Here is a 25,600-nt window from a genome sequence, read left to right as displayed (position 1 = left end):
TTGACCGTCTCAGTTCGATTCCGGCCTTGGGTGAATGTGCGGAGTCTGTTGTGGCTGGTGGCTGGATGGCTGACTTGTTGGGGGTGGCAGTGGCCATGTCAGCAATTGCAAGTCCATTTTTATTGAACAAGTCCGTGATGGAAAATCTGGGTTCACTGATGACCCTCGAGTCCACTGAAGGCTGCTGGTAGGTTGTTTGGTCGTCGACGGTTTCTTCGTCCGACTGCTCTGGCTCGTCTGTGTGCCTCAGCTTTGTTTGATTCATGTGTTTCCTACAAGTTTGCCCATTCTTGAGCTTAATAACGAAAGCTCTGTTGCCCTCCTTGGCCATGACCATACCAGCGATCCATTTGGGACCCTGACCATAATTCAACACATATACAGGATCATTAACAGAAATCTCGCATGATACAGTTGCGCTTTCGTGGTACCCTTGTTGACTCTGTCTTCTGTATTCAACATGATTACGTAAATCCGGGTGTACAAGAGATAACTTGGTCTTAAGACCTCTTTTCATCGTGAGTTCAGCAGGCGAGACCCCCGAGAGTGTGTGGGGTCTTGTCCTGTAACTCAGCAGTATGTAAGGCAAGCGGGTCTGCTGTGACCCTTGGGTTACTCTCCTCATGCTTTGCTTGATAATTTGTACTGCAGGCTTGAATGGTGCTGACCTTACATGTTTTTTGCCGTTAAGTTTTACAAACTCCTGAAATACCCTGACTGGTAAAGCACGACCCATTGTTGCTCACCACTATGTCAGGCAGACATGTGTCGCGAACATGACATTGAGATTCTCTATGGTTGCCGTGGGTGTACTGGATGACATGATTATGCATTTTATCCACTTCGAATAAGCATCCATCATCATTAAAGTCATCTTGCCCAGGAAGGGACCTGCAAAATCTACATGGATCCTGGACCAAGGTTTGGATGGCCATGACCACAGACTCAGCGGCGATTCCGCTGGTGCTTTGCTGAGCTGCATGCAGGTGTTGCACTGATGCACGCATGCTTCCAGCTCAGAATCAATTCCTGGCCACCATACGTGGGACCTGGCGATGGCCTTCATCATCACTATACCAGGATGTGTGCTGTGTAACTCACGCACAAACTTCTCTCTCTCTTAGGCATTACAACTCGATTGCCCCCCCAATATGCAATCTGTTTGAACAGACAGTTTATCCTTGCGACGAATGTACGGTTTGGCCTCCTCACACATTTGCTTGGATATGGCAGACCAATCCCCTTTGAGGATGCAACCCTTTACCACCGATAATATCGGGTCCTTGCTGGTCCAGGTCTTAACTTGTTGAGCCGTGACAGGGGTACCTTCACTCTCAAAAGCATCCATGGTTAACATTAAATCTGCCGGATGTGGCGTTTCCACCTCCGGTGTGGGCAACGGCAACCGGCTCAAAGCATCAGCACAATTCTCTGTGCCAAGTCTGTGGCGAATGACATAATCATAGGCAGATAATGTCAGCGCCCACCTTTGGATGCGGGATGAAGCAATGGTGTTGATACCTTTGCTCTCGGAAAACAACAAAATGAGCGGCTTCTGATCGGTCCCTAATTTAAACCTCAGACCGAACAGGTATTGATGCATCTTTTTAACACCGTACACACACGCTAAAGCTTCTTCTTCTACCATACTGTTGGCTCTTTCTGCTTCAGACAAACTTTTGGATGCATACAGGATAGGTTGAAGTTTTCCCGACTCATTGGCTTGTTGTAACTAATTCCATATGATGATGCGTCACAGGCCAAAACTAAACAATTACATGGGTCATAATGTACCAGCAGCTTGTTCGAGCAAAGCAGATTAGTGGCTTTCTTGAAAGCTCGGTCTTGCAATGTGCCCCACACCCAGTTGTTGCCTTTTCTCAATAGCATGTGCAGTGGTTCAAGTAAGGTGCTCAATTTAGGTAGGAAGTTACCAAAGTAGTTGAGTACACCCAGGAACTAATGCAGCTCTGTCACGTTCTGCGGCTTGGGTGCATTCTTGATGGCTTTGGTTTTCACGTCAGTAGGTCTGATGCCATCAGCGGCGATTTTCGACCTCCGGTGCCATGAAGACACACTTCGAGTGTTTCAGTCTCAGTCTCACTCTGTCCAAACGCAATATAACCCTCTTCCAGGTTGTTCAGATGTTCCTTGGAGTCATGGCCGGTGATCAGGATGTCATCTTGGAACACGACGGTTCTGGGAACGGACTTCAGTAGACTTTCCATATTCCTCTGGAATATTGCTGCAGCTGAGCGAATTCCAAATGGGCACCTGTGGTAAATAAACAGTCCTTTATGTGTGTTGATGCACGTAAGTCTCTTCAACGTCTCGAACAACTCCTGTGTCATATAGACCGACATCAAGTCCAGTTTTGCGAACGACTTCCCTCCAGCTAGTGTCGCAAACAAGTCATCAACCTTCGGTAATGGGTACTGATCTTGTTTCGAAACCCTGTTGATCGTAGCCTTGTCGTCTCCACAGATTCTGACTGTGCCATCACTTTTCAGTACAGGAACAATGGGGCTGGCCCATTAATTAAATTCGACCGGTGATATGATCCCTTCACGCTGGAGTCTGTCCAGTTCAATTTCGACCTTCTCCCTCATCATATACGGCACTGCCCGAGCTTTATGATGGCTGGGTCTTGCATCAGAGTCCACGTGGATCTGCACTTTGGCTCCCGTGAAGTTGCCGATACTCGGTTCGAACACCGAGGGGAACATGCTCAATACTTGGGCATATATATCTTCCTCCGACAACAGCGCCTTTATGTCGTTCTAGTCGCACCTGATTTTCTCCAACGAGCTCCTGTCGAGCAGCGTTGAGCCATTGCTTGGAACAATCCACAGCGGTAACTTGTGAACCGTACCATTATATGACACATTAATTTGTGCACTACCAATCACCTTTATCAGTTCTTTGGTGTACGTGCGCAGCTTGGCATTAACAGGGCTCAGCCTGGGCCTCACAGTCTTAGTATCCCACAGCTTATTAAATGTCCTCTCGTTCATGATCAATTGACTCGCCCCTGTGTCCAGTTCCATCGATACCGGTATCTTGTTAAACTTCACGTTAATCAAAATTGATTTACTCTTGGTTATGAAAGAGTACAGTCCATACACTTCCTCCTCTGGCATTTCGGATTGCGTATCCGGATCCACGCTAGTCTGACTCTCATCCTCCATGTGGTGTGTCGCAGCTTGCTTGCTCATCTGCGGACACTTGCGCTGGAGATTCCCCACTGTCAGACAGCCTTTGCAACTTTATTGCTTAAATCGGCACTGCTGGTGCCGATGATTTCCCCCACAACATCAACGTGGAGAAGTCGGATACATTCCCGCTGGCGGACTTTGGGCAGCCACAGGTTTTGCGAACGCAGCCGGAAAGGCACTGCCATGTGCCGCTCTGCCGAACGCCAAATCATTAGCGAACGCAGCCGGATAGGCACTGCCATGTGCCGCTCTGCCGAACACCAAATCATTAGCGAACGCAGCTGGATAGGCACTGCCATGTGCCGCTCTGCCGAACACCAAATCATTAGCGAACGCAGCCGGATAGGCACTGCCATGTGCCGCTTTGCCGAACGCCAAATCAATCGCATTTACAGTACTTTCCGAGGTTCGGTTCTTCACCGATATTTGTTTTAGACTCCTGTCTGTCGTCATACATGATTGAGCGATCTGGATGGCCCTTTTTTAAATCCAACTCCTCCACCACCAGAAGTTTGCACAGGATCACCTCGTGATTGATACCGATAACAAAGAAGTCCCACAGCATGTCTGCCAACACCATCCCGAACTTGAACGGCCCCGCTAGACGTCTCAGGTCGGCAACGAATTCCGCCGCGCTCTGGCCCTCCGATCGAACGTGTGTATAAAACCTGTGTCTCGAGATGATGATGCCGTCGTCTGGCTTGAGGTGCTCCCGTACCAATGTACACAACTCCTCGTATGTTTTCTCTGTTGGATCACTAGGCATGAGCAGATTCTTTATCAGACCGTAGATCTTTGAACCGCACACAGTGAGGAACACGGCCCGGCGCCGATCTGCATCGTTGACCCCCTTCATTTTGTTGGTCACGAAGTACTGGTTCAAATGGCTCACAAAATATGCCCAATCTTCTCCCTCCATAAATCGCTCTAAAAATCCAATCGTGCTCATTTTGCAAACAAAGGTTCTTGTATTCTCATCACCAAATGTTATGTATGCAATAAAGGTTCAAACTGAATACTGTTTAGCGAAGCAAGGTACAACCTTGCTGCTGCTTTATTTAGGCCCAAAGTGCCTGACTCACAAAATGGCTGACCTTTTATACCAGAGCAGCACCATGTGCGAGCTGCTCAGTGGCCTCCAACAATGACACCATCTGGTGGCGACAAACAGCATGTACATACATGACAAAACTGAACTCTGATTTGTTTTACAGATCCAGGCGCAGACGCCTCCCTGTGCGGAATGGCTGCCACCAGTGCCTCGGGTACCAATGCAGTGCGGTATGGGACAATGAGAGAAAACGTGATAAACCTGGAAGTGGTGCTGGCAGATGGGAGGATAATGTACACAGCAGGAGAGAAGCGAAGGTTTAGGTACTGAATGAAGTTTGTCCTTCAAATACTAGTTATTATAGCATTCAAAATGTAAGTGTTTTATTTTACATTACATTCTGTAAGATATTATGAAATTATATTTCTGCAGTTGCCCTCAGGGAACTTTGGAAGTTACCAGTAGGAGACATATGAGCTGGTTGTATCAGATGCTCATTTTTCTTCAATGCACTCTCTTAGCCCGCTCCTCCTCACCTCCAAGATGGAACATTTTGTTTCTAAGTACCACTTGGGTGTCAGTCATCACTCAGTGGGTAACACTCCTACCTCTGAGTTAGGTCATATGTTCAAACTCCACTCCAGAGACTAGAGCACATAATCTAGGCTGACACTCCAGTGCACCACTCAGCCCCATCTTTTGGATGAGATGTTAAACCTCTCATGTGAATGTAAACGATCCACTATCACTATTTGAAGAAGTGCAGGGGAGTTCTCCCCGGTGTCCTGAGCAATATTTATCCCTCAAGCAACACCTAAAAAACAGATCGTCTGAACAGTTATTTCATTTCAGTTTATGCGACTTTGAAGTAATTCTTTTTTTATTTGTTCCTGGGATGTGGGCATCGCTGGCAAGGCAGGCATTTATTGGCCATCCCTAATTGTCCTGGAGGAGGTGGTGGTGAGCCGCGTTCTTGAACCGCTCCATTTTGTGTGTAAAGATATGCCCACAATGCTGTTAGGGAGGGAGTTCCAGGATTTTGACCCAGTGACAATGAAGTAACGCCGATATATTTCCAAGTCAGGATGGTGTGTGACTTGGAGAGGAATTGCAGGCGATGGTGGTAGTGGGTTAGCAAGGTTGTTGCCTTTCCTAAATTACAACAGTGACTGCACTTCAAAAGTACTTCATTGACTGAAAAATGCTTTGGGAGGCCAGGAAAGGTGCTGTATAAATACAAGTTTTTGCTTTCCTTTGCTTCAATCAGTGAGCGGCCTGAGAATGCAACAAACTCATGTAGCTGAGGCAAGTGAGTCTTCCTGGTGAGTACGAGCAGGACTCAAACTTGTGGATGTCCAAATGTGGGAAGAGTACCCAATCTGTTGACATGTTTGGCTACCTTGGGGAAACGGGAAAACGGGACGTTGAGTTAATTCCGGGATAAAACAGCATAATACTCTCTGCTGCAGGAAGACATCTGCCGGTTACAACCTGACGAATCTCTTCATTGGCTCAGAAGGAACTCTGGGAATAATCACCAAGACCACACTGCGTCTCCATGGAATGCCAGAAGCCATGGTGTCTGCAGTCTGTTCATTCCCAACAATGCAAGCAGCAGTGGATTGCACAGTACAAATACTCCAGTATGGCATCCCCATAGCAAGGATAGGTAAGCCAATCCTTTCAAATATAATGTTTTACTTAGAGCACCAATAAACACACCTGAAGTAGAAGATGGGAACTGATGAGATGGTTGAATTGTGAAAGAACAAATAAAAATGAGTTATTTTGTCTTTCACACTGGGGGCACCGCGACCCCGTACACTGGGGGCACCGCGACCCCTACACTGGGGGCACCGCGACCCTGTACACGAGTTGCTATCTCAGCAGTTTCTACAGAGTGCTAATTTTTATGCCCCATCTCATGAACAAGTTAGATTTTGAGTTGAATGTGATTATATGTCTGTAGCTGTTGGGATGAAGTTGTTAATTTCCTATGTATGATGGAATATACAAATAATGAGATCCAGTTCTCCTTCACTCTCCCCTTAGCGATGTAATACTTTAATTTAATTGACAAAGACAGCAGGCAATTGAAGAAGCTTAATTTCCATAAACTAGTCTAGTTCAAATTGGGTCCATTGTTAACATGAGAAGTAGCCCTGAACTTTGTGCTTTTTAACATGTATTGGAACCATCTTCTGCAGCAGTGTCTCTCTGTATTGGCTGCTTTACTGACTGGTTTCAATATCAATTTACTTTTTAAATGAAATGTTGCTTATTTCAACAAAGTCACCTCACCATTGTCTTATATTTTGATGACAAACTGTCTTTTTAAAAAAAGCAGCAGCATCACTTCATTCTATATAAAAATAAAACAAATCAAACAGAACAGCAACACATGATCTTCACATGGTGTGTTTTGGGAAACGATCGCTGCACTGTTGGATATACCTGTACTGTGAGTCTGGCATACAGAACAATAACTCTGTCCAATCAATTAGACAACAGCAATAACTTGCATTTATATAGCACCTTTAACGTACAAACATCTGTCCCTCAGAGTTCTTGGATGATGTGATGATGGATGCCTGCAACAAATACAGTAATCTGAACTACACAGTGACATCAACATTATTCCTGGAATTCCACGGCACGGAGAAAGGCGTGGAGGAACAGATTCAGACGGCAGGTAGGCTCACGGTGCCTTTTGGGGACTTTCCTCTCTATCCCTTCCCACCCCCCACTCCAGTTGGGTTTTGTTGGAGAACAGGCCACGAGCCTGACACAGCCGCGTTGCCTCAATCATTTTGTCACAAGCACAAATCAGATGAGATCAAGGAAATTATGTCAGCGTCAACAAAAGGCATAGTATGTTGGAACATGAAAAGGAAACAAGTACAAATAAGCTTTGTCCAAGTGCTAGCAATGCCATCCTTTGTCTCGACTAAGTGGAAGGCTCTTTCAAAGAGTCGGCACAGGCATGATGGGCCAAATGGCTTCCTTCTGTGCTGTATCATTCTCTGATTCATAGGAACAAGAGTAGACCATTCAGCCCCTCAAGCCAATTCCGTCATTCAATTATATCATGGTTGATCTTAACTTCTTCTACCTACCTTAGTTTCGTGACCCTTAATATCCTTGCCTAACAAAAATCTACCAAATTTTCAATTAACCCAGCCTCACCAGCTTTTTCGGGGTGGGGGTGGGGGGAGGGTTCCCGACGCCCACTACCCTCTTTGTGAAGAAATGCTTTCTGACATCAGCCCTGAACAGCCTAAGTCTAATTTTAAGGGTATGTCCCCTTGTCCGAACTCTCCCACCTATCCTATCAAATCCTTTAATCATCTTAAATACTTCCATTAGATCAATCCTTAACCTTCTATACTGAAGGGAATACAAGCCTAGTCTATGTAACCTGTCCTTATAATTGAACCCTTTCAACCCAGGTATCATTCTGGTGAATCTGCGCGACACTACCTCCAAGGCCACTGTATCCTTCCTGAGGTGCAGTGCGCAGAGCTGAATGCAGTACTCCGGATGGGGTCTAACCAGAGCTTTATAATAGTAACATAACTTCCACCCTTTGTATTCCAGCCCCATTGGCCTTTTAAATTATTTTTTGTACCAGTCCATTAAGTTTGTAATGATTTCTGTACTTGGAACCCTAACTCTCTCAGCTCATCCACAGTTCCTAGCTTCTCGCCATTAAGAAAATACTCTGATCGATCTATCTTGGGTCCAGAATGGTTGACCTCACATTTTCCCACATTGAACTTCACCTGCCACAGTTTTGCCCACACATCTAATCCATCAATGTTCCGTTATAACTTCCTGTTCCCATTTACACTATTTACTGTAGCACCAAACTCAGTGTCATCAGCGCACTTAGATATACGGCTCTCTATACCTTCATCCAAGTCATTGATATAGTGAAAAGCTGTAGCCCCTGTACAGACCCCTGGGGGATACCACTAATCACATTATCCCTACTCTCTGTCTCCTACCTCCGAACCAATTCCCTATCCAAGTCAATAGGTCGCCTCCAATTCCATGTCATCTCATTTTTGTTAACAGTTTCTTATGGTGGAACTTTATCGAATGCCTTCTGGAAGTCCATATAAATAATAATCCTAAACATTCCCTTATCTACCACGTTAGTTACATTCTCAAAAAATTCAATAGGGTTCGGTAGACATGACTTACCCTTTACAAATCCATGCTAGTTCTCTCTGATCATTTCATGTTTCTCTAAGTGCTCAGTCACTCTGTCCCTAATAACAGATTCTAGTAACTTCCCCACACCAGATATTGGACTAACAGGCCTATAATTTCCTAGGTTCTCTCTCTTACCCTTCTAAAATAGTGGAGTGATATTGGCAGTTTTCCAATTCATGGTTTATTTCTAGAGGATAGAATTGAAAGGCAGAGAAGTTATGTTAAAATTGTATTGAACCTTGGTTAGACCACACTTGGAGTACTGCCTACAGTTCTGGTCATCATATTATAGAAAAAATATAGAGGCACTGGAGAGGGTGCAGAGAAGATTTACAAGGATGATACCAGAAATGCGAGGATATACATATCAGGAAAGGATGAACAGGCTGGGTCTCTTTTGAAAAGAGAAGGCTGAGGGGCGACCTAATAGAGGTCTTTAAAATTATGAAAGGTTTTCATAGAGTAGACACAGAGTGTGTTTCCACTTGTGGGGCAGAGCAAAACTAGAGGCCGTCAATGTAAGATACGGAGTGATTCCAGACAACGACTAAATGCTGCGTGGTGGCTTTCTGCACAGCACATGCGCAGAACGCTTCCGCGTCATTGCCCACAACCACGTCACACCCTGCGACTGGATTGAATAGATTTGCGTCCATCAGTAGAACCCTCTATTCCCTTCTCCCTCACATGCTTATATAGCATCGCCTTAAATGCATCTATACTATTCACTTCAACCACTCCCTGTGGTAGCAAGTTCCACATTCTCACCACTCTCTGGGTAAAGAAGTTCCGTCTGAATTCTTTATTTGATTTCTTGGTGACTATCTTATAGGATGTAACTCATGAATAGTATAGATGCATTTAAGGGGAAACTAGATAAGCATATAAAGGAGAAGGGAATAGAGGGGATAGATTTAGATGAGGAAAGACAGGAGGAGGTTCGAGTGGAACATAGACGCCGGCATGGAGACATCGTTGGTGGTATTTCTCCAGCGACTTGAGGTGTCTACTGTATATGGACCATGTCTCTGAGCCATACAGGAGGGCGGGTATTACTACAACCCTATAGACCATGAGCTTGGTGGCAGTTTTGAGGGCCTGATCTTCGAACATTCTCTTCCTCAGGCAGCCGAAGGCTGCACTGGCGCATTGGAGGCGGTGTTGAATCTTGTCGTCAATGTCTGCTCTTATTGATAAGAGGCTCCCAAGGTATGGGAAATGGTTCACGTTGTCTAGGACCGCGTCGTGGATCTTGATGACTGGGGGGCAAGATACTGCAAATCCCCTGGGAAGACAGACGCAACAACATTAGTATCCTCGACCAGGCCAACATCCCCAGCATTGAAGCGCTGACCACATTTGATCAGCTCCGCTGGGCAGGCCACATAGTCCGTATGCCAGACACGAGACTCCCAAAGCAAGCGCTCTACTCTGAACTCCTTTATGGCAAACAAGCCAAAGGTGGGCAGAGGAAATGTTACAAGGACACCCTCAAAGCCTCCCTGATAAAAGTGCAACATCCCCACTGACACCTGAGAGTTTCTGGCCAAAGACCGCCCTAAGTGGAGGAAGTGCATCAAGGAGGGCGCCGAGCACCTCGAGTCTCATCGCCGAGAGCATGCAGAAAACAAACGCAGGCAGCGGAAAGAGCGTGCGGCAAACCAGTCCCACCCATCCTTTCCCTCAACGACCATATGTCCCACCTGAGACAGGGACTGTGGTTCTTGTATTGGACTGTTCAGCCACCTAAGGACTTATTTTTTTTTTTATATAGAGTGGAAGCAAGTCTTCCTCGATTCCGAGGGACTGCCTATGATGATGGTGTTGAAACACCGGCATGGACTGGTTGGGCCGAATGACCTGTTTCTGTGCCGTATATCCTATCCTATGTAAATGCTACTACTTTATACTTAACTGCATCTCTGCTACAACATTTATTTATCCACAACACCACAGTAAATAAGACAATTGTGGTTCAAATGAGTTCATGATAATTAAACATACACACTCACTCCTACAAGATAGCAAAAATGGAGAATGGTTCAGTGAAGTGAGTGTAAGTTAATGGTGGTATAAAGCTTTACTTATTTTATAATCATTTTTCATTTATTTTCTATCTTTACAATTTTTCCATCAGTTGAGCTGGGCTGCAGATGGCTTCCTCACACTGTTTCAAACTTTCATTATACAAGGTCCTACTGAAAATTCATCTCTGTTAAACTAGGTTTCTTTATATTATATTGATACCATTGAGGTGGGGAGGGTGGGGGGAAGACTGTTGGGTAATGTTGTGTCCTTAGATGCTCTAACACTGACTCAGTGACTCCACAAGGCAGTGTGTTGTACTTGAACTGTAGTGACCTTAGTCCTTTATTAGTTAACTCCAGAGTGAGGATCACACCTGGTGGCCTGCCTTTTATACTAGGCCAGGCACACTTGTACAGGCAACCTCCGAGTCTCCTACTGCTGTGCCCTCTGGTGGCACACCTTGATATAATACCAACAGTGGCCATGTAAGATACATAACATCACTCCCCCCTGAACCCTCAGTGCAACTCGCCTCTGCATTAACTATGCTCTGGGCTTAGCTCTATATGGGTTGTCTGGTAGACCTCTGGCGGGCCGACTCAACCTTGGGTGGATAGTTGGTGCAATAGAGTGCTTGTGGTTGGTGTGTGTGTGTGTGTGTGTGTGTGTGTGTGTGTGTGTGTGTGTTCCTGACCACTCCATTTTCTCTCTCTTCCCCCGTTACACATTTTACATGGTCAGTTACACACTTTACATAATCCTTTAGTCTCTAACTTACAATTCTTGTTACATTGCTTAAATGTGTGGAACTGTCCCTTTAATTGTAGAGGGTTGCAGGCCTCCTTTAAGAGAGCCTTGCTTGCTTTACCCCAATCCGCTTCTCCGTTTGGTGCCACGTGTTGCTCCATCAGCGCTGCATCTCTTGGACTGGCTGCGGCCATCTTTGTCTTCAGCGCATCACCTCGTGGTTCGGGCACCATCTTTTCTTCGGCCACGATTGTCGACTGCGGTGATCCTCTTCTCCCCGGGTTCTGCCTCCGCAGTTGGGAAGTTGCTGCTGGATCTGATTTTCTCCTTCCTGAGTCCTGTCACTGGAACCTGAAAGGTGCGTTGTGTGTTTGCGTCGTCCCAGCTGGATCATCTCCACACAGTCGTGCTGAACGCTCTGTGTCTCGGGTACCGTGCTGGTCAGATCATGTGTGTCAGGTCCACCCTCAGGTGAGGGCTTGCTTTGCCTCTGAACGCAGAGGGCTTCAAAAGCTGGAGGGGTAAAATCTTCCCACTTCCAATGGATCTTCTCCATCCACCTTCAGCCGAGCAGCGTGGTCTATCATCTGCAACAATCCACAGAGATAATTTGTGCACCACGCCATCATGGAGTACCTTTACATTCGCACTACCAACGACTGGGATGATTTCATTGGTGTAGGTGCGCAGTTTTGCCTGAACCGGGACCAACTCGGTTCGTTCAGCCAGATTGTCCCATAGTCTCTCAAAGGCTCCTTGATTCATCAATGACTGGCTCGCCCCCGTGTCCACTTCCATGAAGACTCGACTTCCCTCGATCTCGACTTCCATCTTCAGCGGGGAGCACTCGGTGGTGCAGGTAAACATGCAATGTATCTCCCCGTGGGACTGGGTTGCCTCTCTCTCTAACAATTCATAATCCACGCTGGATTCATGGCCATCTGTGGACTCCTCATCGACACAGTGAGTCCTTTTTCTCTTACACATTCGCTGGAGGTGGCCCTTTGTGCTGCAGCCTTTGCAAACATAGTCTTTAAAACGGCACTGGTGAGCCCGGTGATTCCATCTGCCACGTGGTGCTACTCGATTAACCCCCTTCGGCGGACTCGGAGGCCTGTTCTCTCTTCCCTGAGAGGATTCGCGCTCTACAGTCCAACTCCTGAACGTCGCCACTCTGTGCACAGTACCTGCCGGGTTCGAGTCCTGAGGGTGAGATATCTGCCTAGAGTCGCAGGTCGAGGTCATGAATGACTGGCTCACAGAGATGGTCTTCTGCAGTGTGACTGTGGTATCCGTCGACAAAAGCTTGTGAATAAGGCCCTCATGGCCAATTCCAATGACAAAAATGTCCTTGAGTGCTTTGTTGAGGTGACCGCCGAACTCGCACAGCCTCCTGAGGTTTGCGCCATACTTCGTGACTTCCTGGCCTTCGGGCCGTCGGTGGGTGTAGAACTGATGTCTGACTGTGAGGATGCTCTCCTTGGGATTGAATTGCTTCTGGATCAGGGTTACGAACTCCTTGTACGACTTGGTCGTTGTCTTCGCTGGTGCCAGCAAGTCCCTGACGAGGCCATAGACGTTGGGCCCACAACTGGTTAGCAGGATAGAGTGGCGCTCATCAGCTAGTGTGGCCGGGTCGTCTCCTGCCAGGTTATTTGCTGTGAAGAAATGTTCTAGCCTCTCCACAAAGGTGTCCCAATCATCACCATCGGCGAAGTGCTGCAACGTACCAAGGGTAGCCATTTCCGCTTGAAAGTTCGTAATCTCATCGCCAGTTGTTGTGTCCTTAGATGCTCTAACAATGATTCCACGAGACAGTGTGTTGTACTTGAACTGTAGTGACCTTAGTCCTTTATTAGTTAACTCCAGAGTGAGGATCACACCTGGTGGCCTGCCTTTTATACTAGGCCAGTCACACCTATACAGGTAACCTACGAGTCTCCCACTGCTGTGCCCTCTGGTGGCACAACTTGATATAGTACCAACACTGGCCATGTAAAATACATAATTCTAAAAGGACAAAGAGTGTTAAAAAAACAAGCCTGAAGGCTCTGTCTCTCAATGCGCGGAGCATTTGTAATAAGGTGGATGAATTAACTGCGCAGATAGCTGTTAACGGACATGGCTCCAGGGTGACCAAGGCTGGGAACTCAACATCCAAGAGTATTCAATATTCAGGAAGGATAGACAGAAAAGAAAAGGAGATGGGGTAGCATTGCTGTTAAAGAGGAGATTAACACATCAGTAAGGAAAGACATTAGCTTGGATAATGTGGAATCTGTATAAGTAGAGCTGTGGAACACCAAAGGGCAGAAAACGCTAGTGGGAATTGTGTACAGACCACCAAACAGTGGTAGTGAGGTTGGGGATGGCATCAAATAGGAAATTAGGGATGTATGCAATAAAGGTACAGCAGTTATCAAGGATGACATTAGTCAACATATAGATTGGGCTAGCCAAACTTGTAGCAAAAAGGTGGAGGAGGATTTCCTGGAGTGTATAAGGGATGGTTTTCGAGACCAATATATTGAGGAACCAACTAGAGAGCAAGCCATCCCAGACTGGGTCTTGTGTAATGAGAGAGGATTAATTGGCAATCTTGTTGTGCGAGGCCCCTTGGGGAAGAGTGACCATAATATGGTAGAATTCTTCATTAAGATGGGGAGTGACACAGTTAATTCAGAGACTAGGGTCTGAACTTAAAGAAAGGTAGCTTCGATGGTATGAGACATGAATTGGCTAGGGTAGACTAGCGAATGATACTTAAAGGGTTGACGGTGGATAGGCAATGGAGGACATTTAAAGATCACATGGATGAACTTCAGTAATTGTACATCCCTGTCTGGTGTAAAAATAAAATGGGGAAGTTGGCTCAACCGTGGCTAACAAGGGAATTTAGGGATAGTGTTAAATCCAAGGAAGAGGCATATAAATTGGCCAGAAAAAGCAGCAAACCTGAGGACTGGGAGAAATTTAGAATTCAGCAAAAGAGGATAAAGGGTTTAATTAAGAGGGGGGGAAATAGAGTATGAGATTAAGCTTGCATGGAACATAAAAACTCACTGCAAAAGCTTCTATAGATATGTGAAGAGAAAACGATTAGTGAAGACAAATGTAGGTCCCTTGCAGTAGAATCAGGTGAATTTATAATGGGGAACAAAGAAATGGCAGAGCAATTGAACAAATACTTTGGATCTGTCTTCACTAAGGAAGATACAAATAACCTTCCGGAAATACTAGGAGACTGAGGATCTAGCGAGAAGGAGGAACTTGAAGGAAATCCTTATTAGTCAGGAAATTGTGTCAGGGAAATTGATAGGATTGAAGGCCGATAAATCCCCAGCATCTGATAGTCTGCATCCCTGAATAATTAAGGAAGTGGCCCTAGAAATAGTGGATGTATTGGAGGTCATTTTCCAACATTCTATAGACTCTGGATCAGTTCCTATGGATTGGAGGGTAGCTAATGTAACTCTACTTTTTAAAAAAGGGAGAGTGAAAACAGGGAATTATCGACTGGTTAGTCTGACATCGGTAGTGAGGAAAATGTTGATATCCATTATTAAAGACGGAATAGCAGCGCATTTGGTAAGCAGTGACAGAATCGGTCCAAGTCAGCATGGATTTATGAAAGGGAAATCATACTTGACAAATCTTCTAGAATTTTTTGAGGATGTAACTAGTAGAGTGGACAAGAGCTTAGTGTGCAAAATTAAAGCATATGGGATTCGGGGTAATGTACTGACGTGGATAGAAAACTGGTTGGCAGACAGGAAGCAAAGAGTAGGAATAAACGGGTCCTTTTCAGAATGGCAGGCAGTGACTAGTCGTGTACCGCAAGGTTCAGTGTTGGGCCCCCAGCTATTTACAATATACATTAATGATTTTGGACGAAGGAATTGAATGTAATGTCTCCAAGTTTGCAGATGACACTAAGCTGGGTGGCAGTGTGAGCTGTGAGGAGGATGCTAAGAGGCTGCAGGTTGACTTGGACAGGTTAGGTGAGTGGGCAAATGCATGGCAGATGCAGTATAATGTGGATAAATATGAGGTTATCCACTTTGGTAGTAAAAACAGAGAGACAGAATATTATCTGAATGGTGATAGATTAGGAAAAGGGGAGGTGCAATGAGACCTGGGTGTCATGGTACATCAGTCATTGAAAGTTGACATGCAGGTACAGCAGGCGGTGAAGAAGGCAAATGGCATGTTGGCCTTCATAGCAAGGAGATTTGAGTATAGGAGCAGAGAGGTTTTACTGCAGTTGTACAGGGCCTTGGTGAGACCACACTTTGAGTATTGTGTGCAGTTTTGGTCTCCTAATCTGAGGAAGGACATTCTTACTATTGAGGGAGTGCAGCGAAGGTTCACCAGACTGATTCCCGGGATGGCATGACCGACATATCAAGAAAGACTGGATCAACTGGGCGTGTATTCACTGGAGTTCAGAAGAATGAGAGGAACTCTCATAGAAACATATAAAATTCTGACAGGATTGGACAGGTTAGATGCAGGAAGAATGTTCCCGATGTTGGGGAAGTCCAGAATCAGGGGTCAGAGCCTAAAAATAAGGGGTAAGCCATTTAGGACCGAGATGAGGAGAAACCTTTTCACTCAGAGAATTGTGAACCTGTGGAATTGTCTGCCACAGAAAGCTGTTGAGGCCAGTTCGTTAGATATATTCAAAAGGGAGTTAGATGTGGTCTTTTTGGTTAAAGGGATCAAGGGGTATGGAGAGAAAGCAGGAATGGGGTACTGAAGTTGCATGATCAGCCATGATCATATTGAATGGTGGTGCAGGCTCGAAGGGCCGAATGACCTACTCCTGCATCTATTTTCTATGTTTCTATGACAGGTAAAGTAAATAAAAAACACGCCTTTCATCACAGTAGCCCAAAGAGAGGCCAGAGAGAGAGAGAGAGAGAGAGAGAGAGAGAGAGAGGCCAGAGAGTGAGAGAGAGAGAGAGAGAGAGAGAGAGAGAGAGGCCAGAGAGAGAGAGAGAGAGAGAGAGAGGCCAGAGAGAGAACGCGAGGGAGCGTGGGGAGAGAGACAGAGAGAGTGAGAGAGAGAGAGAGGACAGAGAGCGCACGCGAAAGGGAGAGAAGCCAGAGAGAGAGAGAGAGAGAGAAAGAGGCTAGAGAGAGAGAGAGAATTAAAAGAGACCAGAGAGAGAGAGAAAGAGGCCCAGAGAGAGAAAGAGAGAGAGAGAGAAGCCAGAGAGAGAATTTTGCAGCGAGAAAGCAGGAATGGGGTACTGAAGTTGCATGATCAGCCATGATCATATTGAATGGTGGTGCAGGCTCGAAGGGCCAAATGACCCACATTCGGCCCATCGTGTCCGTGCCGTACAACAAAGAGCTAGCCAATCTATTCCCATTTTACAGCTCTTGGTCCACAGCCTTGTATGTTACGGCACTTCAAGTGCATATCCAAGTACCTTTTAAATGTAGCAAGAATTTCTGTCTCTACTACCCTTTCAGGCAGTGAGTTCCAGACAACCCCCCCCCCCCGACTCCCCCCACAATGGGTGAAAAAAATTACCCTCAAATCCCCTCTAACCTCTTACCAATTACTTTTAATCTATGCCCCCTGGTTACTAACCCCACAGCTAAGGAAAATAGCTCCTTCTTGTCCACTCTATCTAGGCCCCTCATAATTTTATGCACCTCAATAAGGTCTCCCCTCAGCCTTCTCTGTTGCAAAGAAAACAAACCCATCCTATCCAATCTTTCCTCACTGCTAAAATTCTTCAGTCCAGGCAACATCCTCGTAAATCTCCTCTGTACCCTCTTGAGTGCAATCCCATCTTTCCTATAATGTGGTGACCAGAACTGCACGCAGTATTCTATCTGTGGTCTAACTAGTGTTTTATACAGTTCAAGCATAACCTCCCTGCTCTTGTATTCTATGCCTCGGCTAATAAAGGCAAGTATTCAGTATGCCATCTTAACCATCTTATCTACATGTCCTGCCACCTTCAGGGATCTGTGGACATGCACTCCAAGGTCCCTCTGTTCCTCTATACTTCTCAGTGTCCTACCATTTATTGTGTATTCCCTTGCCTTGTTAACCTTCCCCAAATGCAATACCTCACACTTCTCCAGATTGAATTCCATTTGCCACTGTTCTGCCCACCTGACCAGTTCATTGATATCTTCCTTCAGACTACAGCTTTCTTCTTTATTATCAACCACACGGCCAATTTTTGTATCATCTGCAAACTTCTTAATCATACCTCCTACATTCAAGTCTAAGTCATTGATACATACCACAAAAAGCAAGGGACCTAGTACTGAGCCCTGCGGAACCCCACTGGAAACAGCCTTCCAGTCACAAAAACTTCCTGCCTCTGAGCCAATTTTGGATCCAACTTGCCAATTTGCCATGGATCCCATGGGCTTTTACTTTCATGACCAGTCTGCCATGGAAGCTTTATGGGATTTAGCATCCTTGAAAGTAGATAAATTTCCAGCAATGGATGAAATATATCCAAGGCTACAAAAAGAAGCAAGAGAGGAAATTGCAGAGGCTCTAACCATCATTTTTCAATCCTTCCTGGCTACAGGAGTTGTGCCAGAGGATTGGAGAACTGCTAACGAACCATTGTTTACAAAGGGAGGAAGGGATAAATTGAGCAATTACAGGCCAATTAGTTTAACCTCGGTGGGGTGCAAATTACTGGAATTAATTCTGAGGGACAGTGTATATCTTCATTTAGAAAGACACAGGTTAATCAAGGATAGTCAGTATGGATTTGTTACGGAAAGGTCGTGTCTGACTAACTTGTTGGAGTTCTTTGAGGAGGCAACGAGGAGGGTCGGTGAGGGCAGTGTGTTTAATGTAGTTTACATGAATTTTAGTAAGGCTTTTGACATGGTCCCACATGGTAGGCTGATCAAAAAGTAAAAGCCCATAGGATCCAAGGGAGAGTGGCACATTGAATCCAAAATTGGCTCAGTGGCAGGAAGCAAAGGGTAATGGTTGAGGGGAGTTTATGTGACTGGAAGACTGTTTCCACTGGGGTTCCACAAGGCTCAGTACTCAGTCCCTTACTTTTTATAGTACAGGTTCGACCTCCCAAATCTGGAGTTCCAAAATCCGGAATGTTCCCAAATGCAGACATCGTGCAGATCAGTGGAGTGGTTGTCTGAAATCCGTAACAATGTGCTGAAATCCAGACATTTTTTTCCACAACAGTAAATAATCCCTCCCCTCTGTTATATATGTAAAACTGTAAATACCTTGTTTAACCACCAGAGGGGTCATCCCCTGGAGTCCCAAGGGATCCCACAATCCCTTGGGAGCACCTGTACTTAAGGAGGCCTCACAGGCTCGAGAGGCACTCTGGAGACCTGCAATAAAAGACTACGGTCACATTTTATTTTGAGCTCACAGTATCTGGTCAGATTCTTTATTCATACATGACAACTGGCGACGAGATACAGATATCGAACCCCACCACAACGATACAGAGAACAGTGGGCATCCTGGAGAAATTTTCAGAGGGAAATGATTGGGAAACCTTTGTGGAGCGACTCGACCAATACTTCATGGCCAACGAGCAGGAAAGAGAAGCGAACGCTGCCAAACGAAGGGCAATTTTCCTCACTGTTTGCAGGGCATCAACGTAGGGCCTCATGAAAATATATTCTTGCTCCAGCGAAACCCACAGAGAAATCATACGATGATTTGTGCACACTGGTCCGGGAGCATCTCAACCCACAGGAAAGCGTTGTGATGGCGAGGTACCAGTTCCACACGTACAAGAGATCTGAAGGCCAAGAAATGGCGAACTATGTCGCCGAGCTAAGACGCCTTGCAGGACATTCCGAATTTGAAGGACATTTGGAGCACATGCTCAGGGACTTCTTTGTACTTGGCATTGGCCATGAAGTAATACTTCGCAAACTTTTGACTGTAGAGACCCCAACCTTGAGTAAAGCCATAGTGATAGCCCAGGCGTTTATCGCCACCAGTGACAATACCAAACAAATCTCTCAGCACACGAGTGCTGCTACAAGTACTGTGAACAAAGTAATGTTGCTTTCGAATCATAACATATAGGGCAAGCCTCACATGCCTGCAGCTCCATGTCCGCAGGTGTCTCAGAGTCCACCATCAAGGGTGATGAATGCTAGGCCATTAACAGCTTGCTAGCGCTGCAGAGGCGATCATCGTTTCCAGTCATTCCGGTTCAAAGGATACGTTTGCAAGGGCTATGGAACAATGGGACACCTCAAACTTATGTGCAGGCAAGCTGCAAACCCTGCAAACCACCATGTTGCAGAGGAGGACAGATCCACAGCGGATCACGACGAACCAGAGCCTCAGACCGAGTAGGCAGAGGTTTATGGGGGGCATACATTTACTACAAAGTGTCCCCCGATAATGCTGAAGGTTGAATTAAATGGACTCGCAGTGTCCAGCTGGACACGGGCGCGAGCCAGTCCATTATGAGCAAAAAGACTTTCGATAAATTGTGGTGCAGTAAGGCCTCAAGGCCTCAAGGCCAGTCCTGACTCCCATTCGCACTAAAATGAGAACTTATACAAAGGAACTGATTCCCGTAATTGGCAATGCTACCATAAAGGTCTCCTACGATGGAGCTACCACTCTGGATGGTACCGGGCGATGGCCCCATGCTGCTCGGCAGGAGCTGGCTGGGAAAGATACGCTAGAACTGGGACAACATCCGAGCGCTCTCGCCCGTCGACAACACTTTGTGTGCCCAGGTCCTAAACAAGTTCCCTCGCTGTTCGAAAAAGGCATCAGAAAGTTCCAAGGAGCAAAACTGCAGATCCACCTAATTCCGGGGGCCCGCACCAACCATCAACAAGGCGAGAGCAGTACCGTACATGATGAGAGAGAGGGTGGAGTTCGAGCTGGACCGGCTGCAACGAGAGAGCATCATTTCGCCGATCGAATTCAACGAGTGAACCAGTCCGATTGTTCCAGTCCTCAAGGGAGACGGCACCGTCAGAATCTGTGGTGATTACAAAGTAACTATCAATCGTTTCTCCCTGCAGGAAAATACCCACTGCCAAAGCCAGTCAACCTATTTGCAATGCTGGCGGGAGGAAAGATGTTCACGAAGCTGGACTTGACCTCGGCCTACATGATGCAGGAGCTGGAGGAATCATCGAAGGGCCTCACCTGCATCAACACGCATAAAGGTCTCTTCATTTACAACAGATGCCCGTTTAGGATACGATCAACCACAGCGATTTTCCAGAGAATCATGGAAAGCTTACTGAAGTGGGTCCCGCGCACCGTGGTCTTTCAGGAAGACATCTTGGTTACAGGTTGGTACACCGTTGAGCATCTGCAGAACCTGGAGGAGGTTCTTAGTCGGCTCAATCGCATGGGGCTCAGGTTAAAATGCTCGAAGTGTGTTTTCCTGGCGCCTGAAGTGGAGTTCTGGGGAGACTCGCAACAGACGGCATCAGGCCCACCGATTCGAAGGTCTATCTTTGTCCTTTACCATTACTACCCTAAATATAACTGAAGTATAGTCAGCAACACCAAAATACTCTTCCAACTGATACTCCTTCCACCTGCCCAGCTTCATTCCCTAAAACTAAGTCCAGAATCGCCCCCTCCCTTGTTGGGCTTGCTACGTACTGGCTAAAAAAATTCTCCTGAATGCATTTTAGGAATTGTGCACCCTCTATATCTTTTACATTGATTCTATCCTATAGTTTTTGCACTTCTCAGAAATGTGCCTACATATTGGCTCTTCTATCTCCCTCTGACTCTTTGGGGGTCTATAGTACACTCCCAGCAGTGTGATCGCCCCTTTTTTGTTCTTCATTTAAACCCATATGGCCTCATTTGATGATCCTTCTCTCTCTCTGGTTGTATCTGACGAACAATTGAATTTTTTGAGAGAAAGAGAGGCTAGAGAGAGAGAGAGAGAGAGAGAGAGGGGGAGAGGGGCCAGTGGGCCCAGAGAGGGCGCCAAGTGCGAGAGAGAGAGCCAGCCCAGAGGGAGGGTGGGCCCAGAGGGGGAGAGGGTGGGCCCAGAGGGGGAGAGGGTGGGCCCAGAGAGAGAGGGAGAGAGAGAGAGGGGGTGGGCCCAGAGAGAGAGAGAGAGAGAGAGAGAGAGGGTGGGCCCAGAGAGAGAGAGAGAGAGAGAGAGAGGGGGGGGGCCCAGAGAGACAGAGAGAGAGAGAGAGAGAGAGAGAGAGAGAGAGGGGGTGGGCCCAGAGAGAGAGAGAGAGAGGGGGTGGGCCCAGAGAGAGAGAGAGAGAGAGGGTGGGCCCAGAGAGAGAGAGAGAGAGAGGGGGTGGGCCCAGAGACAGAAAGAGAGGGTTGGCCCAGTGAGAGAGAGAGAGAGAGAGAGAGAGAGGGGGGGGCCCCAGAGAGAGAGGACCCAGAGAGAGAGAGAGGGGTTGGCCCAGAGAGAGAGAGAGAGAGAGAGAGAGAGAGAGAGGGGGTGGGCCCAGAGAGAGAGAGAGAGAGAGAGAGTGAGGGTGGGCCCGGAGAGAGAGAGAGAGAGAGAGAGAGAGGGTGGGCCCAGAGAGAGAGAGGGCAGGCCCAGAGAGAGAGAGAGAGAGTGAGTGTCATATATGTACATTGTGCTTGTAGCCACCAGATGGTGTCATTGATGGAGGCCACTGATCAGCATGCACATGATGCTGCTCAGATATAAAAGGCCATCCATTTTGAAAGTCAGGCACTTTGGGCCTAAATAAAGCAGAGTCAAGGTTGTACCTTGCTAAGTTAAACAGTACTCAGTTTGAACCTTTATTGCATAGATAACATTTGGCGATGAGAATACAAGAACCTTTGTTTGCAAAATGAGCACGATTAGATTTTTAGAGCGATTCGTGGAGGGAGAAGATTAGGCAGACTTTGTGAGCTGTTTGAACCAGTACTTCGTGGCCAACAAAATGAAGGGGGTCGACGATGAAGATCGGCACCGGGCCGTGTTCCTCACTGTGTGCGGTTCAGAGATCGACAATCCAATAAAGAATCTACTCATGCCTAGTGATCCAACAGAGAAAATGTACGAGGAGTTGTGTACATTGGTACGGGAGCACCTCAAGCCTGATGACGGCATCATCATCTCGAGATACAGGTTTTATACACGCGTTTGATCGGAGGGCCAGAGTGCGGCGGAATTCGTTGCCAACCTGAGACGTCTAGCGGGACCGTGCAAGTTCGGGACGGTGTTGGCAGACATGCTGCGGGACTTCTTTGTTATCATAACATAAGAACATAAGAATTAGGAACAGGAGTAGGCCATCTAGCCCCTCGAGCCTGCTCCGCCATTCAACAAGATCATGGCCGTGGACTCAGCTCCACTTACCTGCACTCCCCATAACCCTTAATTCCCTTATTGGTTAAAAATCTATCTATCTGTGACTTGAATACATTCAATGAGCTAGCCTCAACTGCTTCCTTGGGCAGAGAATTCCACAGATTCACAACCCTCTGGGAGAAGAAATTCCTTCTCAACTCGGTTTTAAATTGGCTCCCCCGTATTTTGAGGCTGTGCCCCCTAGTTCTAGTCTCCCTGACCAGTGGAAACAACCTCTCTGCCTCTATCCTGTCTATCCCTTTCATTATTTTAAATGTTTCTATAAGATCCCCCCTCATCCTTCTGAACTCCAACGAGTAAAGACCCAGTCTACTCAATCTATCATCATAAGGTAACCCCCTCATCTCCGGAATCAGCCACGTGAATCGTCTCTGTACCCCCTCCAAAGCTAGTATATCCTTCCTTAAGTAAGGTGACCAAAACTGCACGCAGTACTCCAGGTGCGGCCTCACCAATACCCTATACAGTTGCAGAAGGACCTCCCTGCTTTTGTACTCCATCCCTCTCGCAATGAAGGCCAACATTCCATTCGCCTTCCTGATTACCTGTTGCACCTGCAAACTAGGGACTGGAGTGCATCATCACGCCCGGCAACCAAATTTTAATTTGATTTTACGTTTTAAAGTTTAATTTGTTTTAATTGCCGGTGCTTTTAGTGTCCCCTTCCCTTTTATAGGGGGCACTGGGGAAAAATTGTGATTTTAGTGCCCAAAAAAAAACCAAAAAAAAAGAAAAACACAAAAAAAAAACCAAAAAAAGGAAAAAAAAGGGCCTTGTAAATGTCTGGTGTGTCACCCAGGTCGGGTGGCACGGTTTAATGTTTTATGTTTTGCAGGTAGACTCTAAAAGAGTTTCATGCACAAGGACCCCCAGGTCCCTCTGCACCGCAGCATGTTGTAATTTCTCCCCATTCAAATAATATTCCCTTTTACTGTTTTTTTTTCCCCCAAGGTGGATGACCTCACACTTTCCGACATTGTATTCCATCTGCCAAACCTTAGCCCATTCGCTTAACCTATCTAAATCTCTTTGCAGCCTCTCTGTGTCCTCCACACAACCCGCTTTCCCACTAATCTATGTGTCATCTGCAAATTTTGTTACACTACACTCTGTCCCCTCTTCCAGGTCATCTATGTATATTGTAAACAGTTGTGGTCCCAGCACCGATCCCTGTGGCACACCACTAACCACCGATTTCCAACCCGAAAAGGACCCATTTATCCCGACTCTCTGCTTTCTGTTAGACAGTCAATTCTCTATCCATGCTAATACGTTTTCCACTGACTCCGCGTACCTTTATCTTCTGCAGTAACCTTTTGTCTGGCACCTTATCGAATGCCTTTTGAAAATTTAAATACACCACATCCATCGGTACACCTCTATCCACCATGCTCGTTATATCCTCAAAGAATTCCAGTAAATTAGTTAAACATGATTTCCCCTTCATGAATCCATGCTGCGTCTGCTTGATTGCACTATTTCTATCTAGATGTCCCGCTATTTCTTCCTTAATGATAGTTTCAAGCATTTTCCCCACTACAGATGTTAAACTAACCGGCCTATAGTTACCTGCCTTTTGTCTGCCCCCTTTTTTAAACAGAGGCGTTACATTAGCTGCTTTCCAATCCACTGGTACCTCCCCAGAGTCCAGAGAATTTTGGTAGATTATAACGACTGCATCTGCTATAACTTCCACCATCTCTTTTAATACCCTGGGATGCATTTCATCAGGATCAGGGGACTTGTCTACCTCGACTCCCATTAGCCTGTCCAGCACTACCCCCCTCGTGATAGTGATTGTCTCAAGGTCCTCCCTTCCCACATTCCTGTGACCAGCAATTTCTGGCATGGTTTCTGTGTCTTCCACTGTGAAGACCAAAGCAAAATAATTGTCTAAGGTCTCAGCCATTTCCACATTTCCCATTATTAAATCCCCCTTCTCATCTTCTAAGGGACCAACATTTACTTTAGATGCTCTTTTCCGTTTTATATATCTGTAAAAGCTTTTACTATCCGTTTTTATGTTTTGCGCAAGTTTACCTTCGTAATCTATCTTTCCTTTCTTTATTGCTTTCTTAGTCATTCTTTGCTGTTGTTTAAAATCTTCCCAATCTTCTATTTTCCCACTAACCTTGGCCATCTTATACGCATTGGTTTTTAATTTGATACTCTCTTTTATTTCCTTGGTTATCCACGGCTGATTATCCCTTCTCTTACCGCCCTTTTTCACTGGAATATATTTTTGTTGAGCACTATGAAAGAGCTCCTTAAAAGTCCTCCTCCTCAATTGTGCCACCATTTGGTCTGTGTTTCCAGTCTACTTTAGCCAACTCTGCCCTCATCCCACTGTAGTCCCCTTTGTTTAAGCATAGTACCGCTCGTTTGAGACACTACTTCCTCACCCTCAATCTATATTAGAAATTCAACCATACTGTGATCACTCATTCCGAGAGGATCTTTTACTAGGAGATAGTTTATTATTCCTGTCTCATTACACAGGACCAGATCTAAGATAGCTTGCTCCCTTGTAGGTTCTGTAACATACTGTTCTAAGAAACAATCCCGTATGCTTTCTATGACTTCCTCCTCCAGACTACCCCGTGCGATTTGATTTGACCAATCGATATGCAGGTTAAAATCCCCCATGATTACTGCAGTTCCTTTTTCACATGCCTCCATTATTCCCTTGATTATTGCCCGCCCCACCGTGAAGTTATTATTTGGGGGCCTATAAACTACGCCCACCAGTGACTTTTTCCCCTTACTATCTCGAATCTCCACCCACAATGATTCAACATTTTGTTCATTAGAGCCAATATCGTCGCTCACAACTGCCCTGATATCATCCTTTATTAACAGAGCTACCCCACCTCCTTTCCCTTCTTGTCTATCTTTCCGAATCGTCAGATACCCCTGTATGTTTAATTCCCAGTCTTGGCCCCCCTGCAACCACGTTTCAGTAATGGCCACCAAATCATACCCATTTGTAATGATTTGTGCCGTCAACTCATTTACTT

The 25,600-nt window shown here is 46.1% G+C and overlaps 1 protein-coding gene across 1 annotated transcript in view; it reads left to right on the top strand.

Moving 5' to 3' along the window:
• ldhd (lactate dehydrogenase D) overlaps positions 1–25,600 on the top strand; it is an 87,478-nt gene that overhangs the window by 35,138 nt on the left and 26,740 nt on the right. The window contains exons 5-7 of the mRNA XM_070897900.1: positions 4,430–4,589; positions 5,736–5,935; positions 6,830–6,958. Coding sequence (XP_070754001.1) covers positions 4,430–4,589; positions 5,736–5,935; positions 6,830–6,958 — 489 coding nt within the window. The remainder of the gene's footprint in view (positions 1–4,429; positions 4,590–5,735; positions 5,936–6,829; positions 6,959–25,600) is intronic.

The sequence above is a fragment of the Pristiophorus japonicus genome, chromosome 13, assembly GCF_044704955.1.
Source record: "Pristiophorus japonicus isolate sPriJap1 chromosome 13, sPriJap1.hap1, whole genome shotgun sequence".
Classification (NCBI taxonomy): Eukaryota; Metazoa; Chordata; class Chondrichthyes; family Pristiophoridae; genus Pristiophorus; species Pristiophorus japonicus.
The sequence above is the reverse complement of the archived record's forward strand: the minus strand, read 5'-3'. Positions and strand labels throughout refer to the sequence as shown.